The sequence below is a fragment of the Colias croceus genome, chromosome 11 (genome assembly GCF_905220415.1).
Source record: "Colias croceus chromosome 11, ilColCroc2.1".
Lineage (NCBI taxonomy): Eukaryota > Metazoa > Arthropoda > Insecta > Lepidoptera > Pieridae > Colias > Colias croceus.
In genome coordinates this window covers 7,772,121-7,785,797 of record NC_059547.1, presented here as the reverse complement: position 1 = coordinate 7,785,797, position 13,677 = coordinate 7,772,121, and the positions used below count along the sequence as shown (strand labels likewise).

Here is a 13,677-nt window from a genome sequence, read left to right as displayed (position 1 = left end):
GTCCGATAAATAAGAAAAGGAATCGTCAATACTATTGCTATTTCTATTCGCATTGAGAAGCGTGTGACTAGTAGAACCAAGCATAAATTTACTTTTAAAAATATCCGTAATTTTTTGTTTATCTGATTCACCATCAATTGAAAATGGTGTTCCAATCTTAGTATTCGTTAATTTACCCGCTTGCTCCCAGAACTTACAAAACTGTTTTTCTCTACAAGTACTACTTATTTTATCTAGTAATATCTTTTCTTTATTGTTCTGGCACCATTTTAACCGTCCCTTAAAAACCGACCTACTCTTTTTCATGCTATCATAAAGCGCACCAGAATGAGGAGATCCAGCCTCAAACCAATTCATCAAACAGCGTCTAGCATCATCATGAGCCGATTTTACAAATTGATTCCATCCAGGTGTTTTCTTAGGACACCCTTTATTCCCCTTATACCTGTGTCGAGAACGCGCCTCCACAGCGGCCGATTGCAACGACATTACGAATTCATTGTAAATAAGTTCCAAACTATCCTTATGCACATGACACGAACATGGATTACACCTAGCGAGCGAACGCAAACGATTCCAGTCAAGAGCAGACAAATACTTATTACATAATGATCTATAGGTCTCAACCTCGTAACTGCTTCTCCTACCCCAAACAACTCGGTTCAAAGACCCGTTCGCGAGAACAGAGCACCTCTTTACAGCAATTATATCGAAGTCTAATTCTAGTACTAAGGGCCTGTGATCCGACCAAAATACATCTTTAATTATGTAAACATTAGTTAAAGCCGTCCACGCGAGCGGGGTGACGATGCAATGATCAAGCCAACTACATGAACCGTGTGAGTAACTAACATAAGTAAAAACATTATCCAAATTCTTTAGAAAACACATATCTGCACATATAAGATTGTGATCAGCACAAAAATCAATTAATTCATTGTTAAATAAAGTATTTAAATTCGCATTGTAATCTCCCAATACAACAGCCACATTAACAGAGTTACTTTCAATTAAACTATGTATTGAGCCTAAAATATCAGTAAAATAAGGCAAAATTACAATATTATTTTGAGGCATATAAACCGAAAAATACATATGACAGTAACCATTATGTTGAAACTTAATGGCGCATACTCGTGAGTCATTACATGTAAAAACATCAACATTATAAAACAGAGAGGCTCTCCAAAGCAAGGCTACGCCCCCATAAGGTCTACCGATTAAAATCCCCGCAGACGTATCTACTGCGGAGGTACCGTGCGCTGAAAAATCAGGATGTATGTTAGATAACAAAGGAAGCTCGTGGGGCAGTAGCCAGGTTTCTTGTAACGCTATTACATCATATTCATCGCATAATGATCTTACTTGATCAATGCTCCTTTTAAGTGATTGACAATTGAAACTAACAAATTTCATTTTGATTTGAATAACGTTTTATATAGCTTTAAAATTATATTCTAATTATGTACTATTATTCTTAAGCCAATAAGGTCTAAAAACAATGCCAATCGGCCAAAAGTCGGAATTTAAAAACGTATTCTTTTTATGAGACAAAATTGTTACCTTAAAGGAAGCAAAAGAGGTTTCTTTATACGGTTCAATACGTTCAATAGACACCGCGCTTTCACCTTTTGATTTGATGTAGTCTGCGAGCTTATCGTTAGTTGACGATATATCTAAGCGAGAAACGTACAAACAGAAGGTTCTCGGTGCGGCTTGGATAATAGAATCTTGTTCCTGAACTACAGCACGACCCTCCCTGTTCCTGTTTTTTTTTCTTTTTATATGTGACCGGTACAAAATCCCTATCAGAGCTTTCCTTTATTAAACCCTCTTGCTTATTAGTTACACAGTTAGGCGCGCGTAACGAATCAGCTGTTCGTCCCGCTAAACGCTTCCTAGTCATACACACGTCGTTACTCGTAGCACTCCTTATCTGACTGAGTGGAGCGGGCACGGCAGCGGCGGCCGCGGCGCGCTGCGCCTGCGCCACCGGCAAGTGATGCACCTCGTCCCCCTCAGGCCGCTCCCCGCTCACGTTGGTAGTTGGAAGTTTCGAGCGTTCAATGTGTTGATTTATCTCTTTACGTAGTGAATCGACGTCCGATTGTTTCGCACAATCACTTTTGATGTGAATGATCTCCTTTTTTAGGAGGACTATGTCCTTTAGGAGGCTGGTTACATCCACGTGATCAAATGTTACGGGTGGAAGTCTATTAATGTTGCGGGCAACGAAAACAGGCAGAGTCGCTGGATCAGTTTCTTTGAGGATTTTTACAATATCTTGCAGGTTTCTTTTATTTTTGTTGTCACCTTTTCGTACTCCACGACGGGTGAGCGAGTTATCTGTTAAAATCGCCCTTGCACTGTCAATTTCTTCTTCGGTAAACTGGCCCTCACAAATTTGAAGCAAACTGACTTCGTCAATTACATCAATCTTACACTGAATATAGCATAAGAGTTCACTTATTACCACACGGCAACTACAATCGTTAGGCATTTTAGCCTAGGAAAATAGACTTTAAACACTTAAATTATATATAATACATTAAATTTAAGACAACTTAGTCCAAACGCCGTAAAAATTTAATAATTTAGATTACCTGGAAAGGACAAGGAAAATAAACTTTAAACAAGTGTTCGACCGATTATTACCAAGTAGGTAAATAAATTAATGACAAGACAAGGTAATCAATTAATGCTAATAATTTCCTAAAGAAAACATTTTTTTCAAAATTTTCACATAATAGGTACTTAACTAGGTACTAGACTCAAAAGTTTATGATAAGTCAATGAATGATAAATAGAATATGTTTAAGTAAAATGAAGTAGTTTATTTTACAATAAATAATTAATCTTATAAATTACCAACTTTCATTCTGCGGCTTCAACCGTGTGCCTTATTCAATGCCTGTTCCTACCCCTTGAATCCTATTTATGCAACAAAATTGAGATGTCCTTTTTCAACGTAGGTATGTACATATATCGAAATTTCCGTCAAAGTCGGTTCAGACGCGTGCTGGAATACCTATTTTCTCGTGGTCCCACTATTTTGTCCTACTATGACGGAGTAACTTTCGTATTTATCTACAAAACAGAAATGATTTGATTGTTTGTTTGTTTGTATTGGATAGGATCCGAAACTACTGGACTGATTTGAAAAATTCTTTCATCATTCGAAGCAAAAATTATACCTACCTGATGAACATAGGCTACTTTTTATAACGGGACAAGTGATAACTGCGTTAAAAACAACCGACTTCAAACTTGCACTTGCAAAATTTACAAATACCTACAGACAAAAATGCTCATAAAATAAAAACTACTGGGCCTATCCGAATAAAATTTTTATGGGACCAATTCGACACCATCCCGCATCGAACAAAAAAAGAATCACGTAAATCGGTTCAGAAACCTCGGAGTAATCGGTGTACATACATAAAAAAAAAATATACCGGCCGAATTGATAACCTCCTCCTTTTTTTTGTAGTCTGTTAAAAATACTTCATTCTTATGGGAATCGATGTCGAAATATTTAATTTTAGGCGCATAAAGAAAAAAAACGCAAAGGATCATTCAAAACCTTTTCTACGGTTTAAATCTCAAAACTTTTTGGTTCATACTTCATATAAAGGTAATCTGATAGGATTATTTAGAAAATAAAACAAGATGACGTAGGTAGGTATTTAACTTTAGTTTCGATTTATTATCATTAATGATGATTTCTTGATATTCTTAACGACGCGGTTGGCGCAGTTGTAAAGTAACTGCCTACTGAGCCGACGCGACGGTCCCGGGTTCGATCCCCGGTCAGGGCAAATATTTGTGTGATGTTCTTGATTATTTGTTTTTGGGTCTGGGTGTTATCTATATATGTATTTATAAAATATTTTATTATTTGTATACGTAGTATATTATTATTAGTCTGTGATATTATATTTATCGTCGTCTAGTACCCACGACATAAGCCTTAATTGAGATTACTGTGGGACTAGGTCGATTTGTGTAATATTGTCCTTTAATATTTATTTATAATTTATATATAATTAAATGTGACTAATATAGGCCGCTACAGGAACGCAGTTTGTAATAATTAATAACGGCTTTAACCCATTTACAATATTTTTATAGGTGGCAAAGGCAATGAGACTATGTATTAAAAACGTAGTATATTATTATTAGTCTGTGGTCTGTGATATTATTATTAGTCTGTGTTAAAAACGTGAAAAGTAACGTAAAAAGTCTGTAGTGCCATCTATTATTCGTTTAGCATCGCCAAATCGGAGGAGAATAACTTGTTTATAGTAGTTTCATGAGATGGCGTTGTTTTGAATATAAACTTTTCTGTAAAATTAGTTAAAATCGAGCGAAAATGAAATTAAATAGGTAGGTTCCATTTACAAAAGTATGTAAAAAATTATAAAAAGCAATGAAATTGCAATTAAATCTAATTTTATTTTTTGCTGGTTAAAATGATACACTTAGCGGCATCTATTGGTAGTCGGATGGCATTAATCCTGTTTTGTATGTAATGAACCAGACATGCTGACACTAATGTAATTGCGCACAGCGAAAATTTAAAAGCATATTTATTGATTAAATGGCTCTTTAAAGAAAATGCCCGTTATTGAATTCGTATAAAAACAAAATCCACACTAAACTTATTAAATAACTGGCATTATATTCAAACTGCCACTTATGCATTTAGTCACTATAAATATTCGAAAGCAAATTAATTAAATAAGTGGCACTTTACACGAAGTGCCAGTTTTGGACTCACCTCGACAAGGATTCCCACCGGAGACTTGACGCGAAATGGCATAGTGCCGGTTTATCAATTACCGACCGGACAAATTGTGACAAATTCATAAGTGACACTAGCGACATCTAGCAAAAATTTGACGCATTAGAGCTACCTACCGGGATCTTTGCGTTAGGAGCGTTTCGTTTTATGCCTTTTGACTGCATAGGTACTTAACTCAAAAATGAATTTTTTTGTATAGTGCCACTTATGTTTTAAGTGTGCGATATGCATAAATTCAAATTCCTTTCTCTGATCAGCAAACATTGACTCTTACCTCTTTTTTTTATCTTTCTTTTTTATGTCTCCTTCCCTATAGATTAATTTCCTAGATTTAATTTCTCCTATGCAAGTTTATAAGTGTGTATGAATAGTGTCATTGTATGTGTGACTTGTGCCTACCAAAATATTTCAATGCTTTAAACATTAGTAGGTACTTAAATGAGAACTTGGATATTATCACCTACATTATTTTAAGCATTTCATTTTGATCATTAGCTAAGCTCCAAAGCTATCTGTTATTATACACTAAAAATGGTTTCATCAAAGAAAACTAAATTATGCGTGATGTAACAGGCTATATTTTATTAAATAAGAATCATATCTTATATGTGCATTTCTCTCCTCCAAATGTGCAAATACATAATGTAAATCTTTAATATTTTTTATTTGCCATTAACAGAACATGCACACAATTTACATTACATTTTTATTCTAAGTGTTTGCTGTAATTCTCAAAAACAAATTTCCTATTCCCATTTTCAACCACTATAAGGCATTTTTCTTATAAAAGTCCAGTAGGTAACAGACTTTTTTTAGCTTTTGTTTTGTTGATCTTTTATTAGTTAGGTTACCTAGGACTCTACATATTATTATATAGGTACTATATAGGTTCCTTTCTCTTCTGTGTTTTATATAATTTAATAGATAGGTACATTCTATCATTAAAAAATAAATATATTATAACACATAAATAATATCTCAAATAAATTTAAACTGTATACTGCTTACTTAAGCAAAAGCAGACTAAAACTTATATTTTAACCTACTCATTTGCTAATACTATAAAATGAAAATACTTGTACTTTATAAAAAAACTTAAATAAAATCGTCCTAAGCTATGATTGTATTCATCATCGAATTCTTCCATATTTCATAAATTCTTGTTATTAATTATTGGATCACAACAGAGATTAATAAAATTAGGTATATTTGTTTCACTTACAACTCAAAACAAATTTCAAATTTGAATCACATTTTAAACTTTGAACTTTGAAGTTTTCTGTCTCGCAGTTCGCACCACAGAGCAAGTAATAAATGTCATTACTCATTGTACACAGATAAAATAATAATAAATCAGCTGTTTACTCGAGTATTGTCAGTACGTCAGTCTCAGTACCTACTCTCAAGCGACTTTTTCCACCCATGAAGTCTGATTTCTGAAGATTATGGAGATTTTAAGTTATTGCATAGCTTCTTTCGCGGGCCTTGAGCGTGGGGACAGAATCTAGAAATTTTGTAACGAAAAAACCTCACGCTCCCCACTCTGACAGGCACGGAGGTGTGGCTTGAAGGCATGATAAGATGCTATGTAATTTAAAGCGCCTTATTCACGGTCCATTAGGCTGTACGTCCCGCCAAGGTCATACTCAATGTCATACTGCATACACGATGCACGACGCAAAAAGCGCCTTGTGGCAGTCCCCGAGTGCCACTCGTCTTTTTGTTTATAGAAACGTACGTTAATCAGAAAATATTGGAAATAAATCGCTTAAAATAATCCTGAAAGGTTTTCTTTTCACATTGTTCATATACGAATTGTAATAAAAATGTTATAGTGTTGCTAAAATATAAAAATATAATTATCATAAAAAAAAATATTAGCTTAATAATTTTGTTATAGCAACCCTGTTAAAATTCTGACTTGACAAGAACATGACATCGAAATTCGAATGACATAATCTGTGTCTGTTCTTTCCTTTCACGCGTAAAGTGTCGTGTGGCATCACTGCCACAGCCAGATTTAGTTTATTTGTAGATGAAAATAACAATTATACCAAATTGTTTTACTAAAAGTCGTGATGTCAGAGCACGTATTACCGGCCGAGGAGCCGATACGGTTTGTTGCACCCGTAATACAAGATAACCCTACAGGATGGGGTCCTTGCGAGATGCCGGAGCAATTCCGTGACATGCCCTATCAGCCGTTTAGTAAAGGCGATAGATTGGGCAAAATCAGTGACTGGACTGTTGTCCAGGACAAGAAATACCAGAGTAAGTAAAGATTTATGTTCCTAAGTGCACTACGTTTATGCAATTGATAAAATACATCCGTATTTATAGGTTATGCTAAGTGAACGTAACTCTCTTGATGAAACGAAAGATTTACCGTCTGCGTCGTTTCAGATAAGTATGCGTCTCAGTTCGGCGCTGGTTCGTCATACGCGTACTTCCACGATGAAGATGAGAGTACATTCCACCTGGTTGATACTACGCGAGTGCAGAAACCACCGTATCAGCGTGGACGTGCCAGGGGACAGAGGGGACGCGGGGCCAGAGGCGCGCGTACTCCTGGTGGCATGACTACTTTGAGCAAAGTAAGGATTTATCCCAATCATAAGAAAGAAATACTGAAATCAGCTGTAAAAATATTTGTTTACAAATAAGTAATACATTATTGTATTGTTCAATCGATTTATTCTTTGAATAACTGCCACATAATTTAGATACTTGATTACTGCACATTTTTGCACAACCATTTTATTGTATGATATTGTTAACATCCACTTTTGAAAATTACTAAAGATTAGGTTTCATATTAAAGTTTTTTTCTTCTTTACTTCACATTATCTATACTGATAATTAAAAAAAAATAATACCACAAAAATTATGCAAAAAGTTAGTTAATGCCTGTAAAAGACATCATTTTATTGTTTACTATCTATTGAACAACAAGTGCAACTTTTTTAGCAACAAAGAGATCGCAAGCTAGGCAAGAGATGGGGCCAGCGTGGTGCTCCCATGAAAATCCGTGATGCTTCTGTCACTGTACGACCCACATGGGTGACCATTGAAGACATGGACTTCCCTCGGCTTGCTAAACTGTCTTTGCCGGGAATTAAAGAAGGTAAATTTCTTTTAATCTCACTAACACAAATACAAAAGTAATGAATCTGTTAGATTTTGTGTTAAATGTCTCAACTCTTATAAAGATTTTGTTTTAAATGAATACAACACACTGGATTTCTCCAATGCGTACTATAAATTTTAAATAGTTCTTTAACTGATATAGCAAAAATGTAAGCTTTATTAATATCAAGAATTTTGTAATATTCTAACTCTCAATTTATGAACTCTTTTTTGTTTACATTTACATAATAAACCTGTGTATATAAATATATAAAAGACAGTACCAGAAGTATGTTAAAACAAATGCAATGTACATTTTTAAGCTATTGCATAGCTTCTATCACGGGCTTTGAGCGCGGGGACCGAATCGAGAAATTCCGTAACGAAAAAACCTCACGCTCCCCACTCCGACGGGCTCAAGGGTGTGGCTTGAAGGCATGCTATGCAATAGTTTTACCGCGGCAGTCCCCGAGTGCCACACGTCTTTTTTTATTAATTATATGACAATTATAATTGTTATCTATAGGTGAAGACATTGCATGCTGTGGTACTTTGGAGTACTACGACAAGACATATGATCGTGTTAATGTGAAACACGAAAAGCCGCTGCAGCGTATTGACAGGATTTTCCATACTGTAAGTTATATCTTGAATATTGTGTAAATTTATATCATTAAATGTTTTATGTACCAAGGATGTTTTGATTCAAATTTAGAAAAATTCTTAAAAATATACATGTTTTAGAATTTTTATGGTGATAAGAAATATATTTCTTCATATAGTTTAATGGAAACGAAAATTGTAATTTTCGCATTTGGATAAAATCAATCAGCCTTCTTCAAATCACCATTACATACCTGAAAAAGCATACATATATAATATTAAAATCGGATTTTACAACCGGTTCAAAATTATATTCAACTGACCGGTTGGCTTAGTTGGTAGTGACTCTGCCTTCCAAGCCAAAGTTGTGGGTTTGATTCCCACCTGGGACAAATATTTGTGTGATAAACATAGATGTTTGCTCTGTGTCTGGGTGTTGATTGTCTGTATAAGTATTTATTTAAAATTATATATGAATGTTTATCAGCCAATTCGTTTCCATAACACAAACAAAAGCTCAGTATGGGATCAGCTCGTGCCGTGTGTGAAAATTGTCCTGAAATATTATTTATTTATTTATATATTCATAATTATTATTGTCAGGTCACGACCACGGACGACCCAGTGATCCGTCGCCTCAGCAAGACGGTGGGCACGGTGTATGCCACCGACACCATCCTCGCGACGATCATGTGCTGCACCCGCTCCAATTACTCGTGGGATATTGTTATGGAGAAGATTGGTATGTTATCCATATCTATACAGTAATATGCAAAAAGTGACCGCGTCTGTATTTTTTCTGTTAATTTTTGAAAACAAAGCTATTTAAACGAGTTTTTATGGGATTATACATGCGTAAGGACAATAGATTTTCGCAAAATCAAACATGTAAAAGTTAAAATTACAAAGTATTCTTATTTAGCAAATATGAAATAAGTGTGTTGGCGAAGCCGCGGGCTGAAAGCTAGTAAACCGATAAAAACAATTCACTTTCCTCCAGGCGACAAGTTGTTCCTGGACAAGCGCGACAACACCGAGTTCGACCTGCTGACCGTCAACGAGACGTCAATAGAGCCGCCCGCGGACGATGGCAACTCCATCAACTCGCCCAGGAACTTGGCGCTTGAAGCCACGTTCATCAACCATAACTTTAGTCAACAGGTATGTTTAGTTATAGTGCATTTATAACATCATCATGATCTTTTAGTGTAAACTCATATTCAATGTTGTTCAGTATTATAATATAGTGTTTGTACAAATGAGGAATGTATAATAGAACTGCTATAATAGTTTGAAATTGATATTTTTGTGGCATTTTTATGGCATTCAAATGCTTGGCTCGCGGTGTGTCCCTAAGACACATAAAACTGAAAGAATAGAATAAATTCGATTGCTCTGGCGGGTCACGAGTGGCTGAATTGGTCAGGCATCCGCCCCGGAATGGCGCGAAAGGATGCGGGTTCGAGTCCCGCCTCGTGATCGAATTTTTTCTATTCTTATGCTATAATAGTTTTCAATTGAATAATGTGTGCAGTGGGCATGCACGCAGCAAAAGCTTCACTTTTTATGTGAAATATTAAAAAAGTACCCAATTGTTATTAATATTTGCATATTTTGTGGAATTAATGATCAATCAGCAGCAGAGCAGTGGTGGCTCAGTGGTGAGACCTTAGACTTCGAATCGATAAGTCCGTGGTTTGAGACCAGGCGAGCGCGTAGAAAATAAATTGATTTTTCAATTTATCTGCGCATGTTGTAACATCACCACTGCTCGAACGGTGAAGGAAAACATCGTGAGGAAACCGACATGTCGAAGAATTAAAAAGTTCGACGACATGTGTCATCCGCCAACACGCACTTGGCCAGCGCGGTGGATTATGGCCTGTACCCTCATAGGAGGCCCGTGTCCCAGCAGTGGGAACGTATATGGGCTGATGATGATGATGATGATGATGATGAATGATCAATCTGTGTCTGTTATTTACTGGTTTAAGTTAGTAGCGATTGAATTGTGATTCCTTTATTCATTGTTAATTATTATTTGATAATTTAAGTTCTATGTGATGTAAATAAATAATAAAATAAATTTCTCAGGTGTTGAAGTCCGGACCCACCGAGCCCAAGTTCAAATTCTCGGAGCCAAACCCGTTCGTGTCTGAGGAGGAGGAAGGTGAGGTGGCCTCCGTCGGCTACCGCTACCGCAAGTGGAACCTTAACAATGGTGTTGTGAGTACATTATAATTAAACTTTTTGTTTTTTATTTTTATTGACGTGATAACGTCTTTAAAATCGTTTTAGTCGGGTGATATGTTCAGAAACTTGTGTCACACCAAAACCTCACGAGCGCGATCGCAGGTATAACGAGAGAGAGACGGACCGATCTCCCGTCTCATCTCGAGCGTCTCATCTCATCATAAGACGTTATCTCGTTAACATCTCGATCGTAAACCTACTTTACAAACAACCAATTTCATTGTTTTTTTAATATAAATTGTAATTATAAATAAAGTGGCTGAGAGGGCAGACGTTACTCCAGTATGGTGAAAGATGCAGTTTCGAATCCTGACTCGTGTTAAGCATTTGAATGCTATTTAACTAAATTTCAAATTAAATTAGTTTTAATTTATTTATTGATTGAACAGACATTTGGCCGATCTACATAAATTTTTATTTTTTAGGGGCTGATTTTAGCGCACACCAATTATTTCCATAACTAAAATTTTCAGCCTTCCCATATGTAATTAGCTAAGCTAGCATTCCGCCCGCGGCTTCGCCCTCGTTTTCAATGTGTTAATCCAAGTTAATATATGTGTGTGTTTCATGAAAATCGGTTCATCAGTTATAGCGTGAAGGAGTAACAAACTAACCTATAAACTTTCGCATCTATAATATAAAAATGAATCCCAAAATGCATTGGTAAGCGCATAACTTTAGAACTAATAATTAATGAACTAATTAAATAATTTTTTTATTATATTCCTTGAAGTACGAGGATGGTTCTTATGTAGAGAAAACGTGAATATGTACCACGGGCGAAGCCGGGGCGGACCGCTAGTTTATAATATTAATAGGATATCTGCGTAGATTATCCGTCAGTTATCACTGTACTACACTGTCATTGACTTAGCATGCCATGGAAATTGGGTCTAAAATCTTCTAATTCTCCAGGTACTAGTAGCCCGTTGCGAGCACGATGCAGTGCTGCAAGGGCCGCAGAACGAGACCCAGTTCCTGACGATCAAGGCGCTCAACGAGTGGGACTCCAAGCTCGCTAATGGCGTGGAATGGCGGCAGAAGCTCGACACACAGCGTGGTGCTGTACTCGCTAACGAGCTGAGAAACAACTCGTGCAAGCTCGCTAAGTGGACCGTTCAGGTAGGATTTTTTTTTAATACTAGACTCACAGAGACAGACTTTGAACATTACTGCTAAATAAGGTGGTAATTACAATGAATCAATGCATGGTATAAAACAAATTCGCTTTCGTTGTCTGTCCGTCCCTATTCTTGCTTGATAGTGTTATTATATAATTTAATAAGCTTTCTAGAAATTTATTAAGCCTTCTTATCCTCGGAATGAGTTACATATATACGTAGAGTACGTTTAAAATCTGTTAAAAAAATTCTGAATTGTATAGTAATAAATAATAATATATAATTTATTAAGCTTTCTACAAATCTGGCATTTTTTAAAGCCCGAATCATGGGAATGAGTACCATAAATCCGTAGAGTGCGGTGAAAATCCGTTAAAAAAATCCTAAACTGTATTGTATAATGTCTTGTATAATTGCAGGCGCTGCTCGCCGGCTCGGACCAGATCAAGTTCGGTTACGTGTCCCGTATCCAAGTGCGCGACAACTCGCGGCACGTGATACTCGGCACGCAGCAGTTCAAGCCGCACGAGTTCGCGGCGCAGATCAACCTGTCCATGGACAACGCGTGGGGCATCCTCCGCTGCATCATCGACATATGCATGAAGCAGAAGGACGGTGAGTGTTCGAGAATGTTCTAGAACGTTCCATGGCAATGTCCAACTCGCGGCACGCAGCAGTTCAAACCGCACGAGTTCGCGGCGCAGATCAACCTGTCCATGGACAACGCGTGGGGCATCCTCCGCTGCATCATCGACATATGCATGAAGCAGAAGGACGGTGAGTGTTCGAGAATGTTCTAGAACGTTCCATGGCAATGTCCAACTCGCGGCACGCAGCAGTTCAAGCCGCACGAGTTAGCATACTGTGCTATTTCATTGATATGTCATAGAGATGTATCATGAAAATGTTTAAATGTCCAGATCACATGATCAAATGCATAGTGAGTGTGTCCCCACCTCCGGCGTCATAAAGTTGCTTGCTTATTTTCTTCTTTTTACAGGTTGTTCTTTTATTATGTTTCACAGTCAAGTATTTTGTATATCTAACTTGTTGCCTTCATAATGCAACCTTTAGCATACAATATATGATAGCATCTATTTATATATTTTGGCATACACTCAGTAACGTCAATTAAATAATAAAAATTACTGTTTGAGTTACCAAAATAGAAAATAAGCAAGATCTGCGCAGGTGTGTACGTTGTTTTATTCCTTTATTAGCTATATAATATTATAGATCATTCATTAACAAGATAATAATTATAGGTAAAAATGAAAAACACGCTTAAACTCATGAAATGGTTGTATTTTCACTGATCCTTGATAAATGGTCAGAGTAAGAATTAAATCTGTCCGTTTTAAGTAGTTCAAAATCGAGTCTAGAGGAGTCGGTTATATTCAGGTAAAGCTAATAAAAACGTATTAAAAGTCTTTATCTGATATGTATACTGTATGTAATTTTCCAGGCAAATATCTGATAATGAAGGACCCGAACAAGCCTCTGATCCGTCTGTACGACATTCCGGACAACACGTTCGAGTCTGACGCGTCAGAAGAGAGCGGCGACGAACCCGCCGACACACCCTTCGCCCCTCTGTACTCGTACGGGAACTCGAAGAGAATTTAATATTAACTTCAACTCTGTAGTCGCCAATAAATACGTTGTATTATGTATTACATATTTTTATTCTGGATAATAAATCGTTTCGGTCACAGTGTGCGTTTTTTATTTACGTTTGTTTAGTTGATCACGTGTCCAACGCAGTTTTGG

At 36.5% G+C, this 13,677-nt stretch overlaps 1 protein-coding gene across 3 annotated transcripts; it reads left to right on the top strand.

Moving 5' to 3' along the window:
• Nucleotides 1-6,756: 6,756 nt before the first annotated feature.
• LOC123695614 (eukaryotic translation initiation factor 3 subunit D) lies at nt 6,757-13,622 on the top strand. 3 transcript variants are annotated; one of them, XM_045641517.1, is made up of 11 exons: nt 6,757-7,075; nt 7,208-7,398; nt 7,772-7,928; nt 8,457-8,566; nt 9,137-9,275; nt 9,534-9,694; nt 10,628-10,759; nt 11,702-11,908; nt 12,327-12,449; nt 12,612-12,684; nt 13,373-13,622. In XM_045641517.1, exons 1-11 carry the CDS (start codon nt 6,883-6,885, stop codon nt 13,531-13,533), a joined length of 1,647 nt encoding a protein of 548 aa, XP_045497473.1. In that variant the 5' UTR covers nt 6,757-6,882; the 3' UTR covers nt 13,534-13,622. The 3 variants fall into 3 exon arrangements, 2 of the variants coding, with proteins under 2 accessions (XP_045497473.1, XP_045497474.1); XR_006751953.1 differs by having other exon boundaries at nt 12,327-12,684; nt 13,373-13,449; XM_045641518.1 differs by lacking the exon at nt 12,612-12,684 and having other exon boundaries at nt 12,327-12,522.
• Nucleotides 13,623-13,677: the final 55 nt, after the last annotated feature.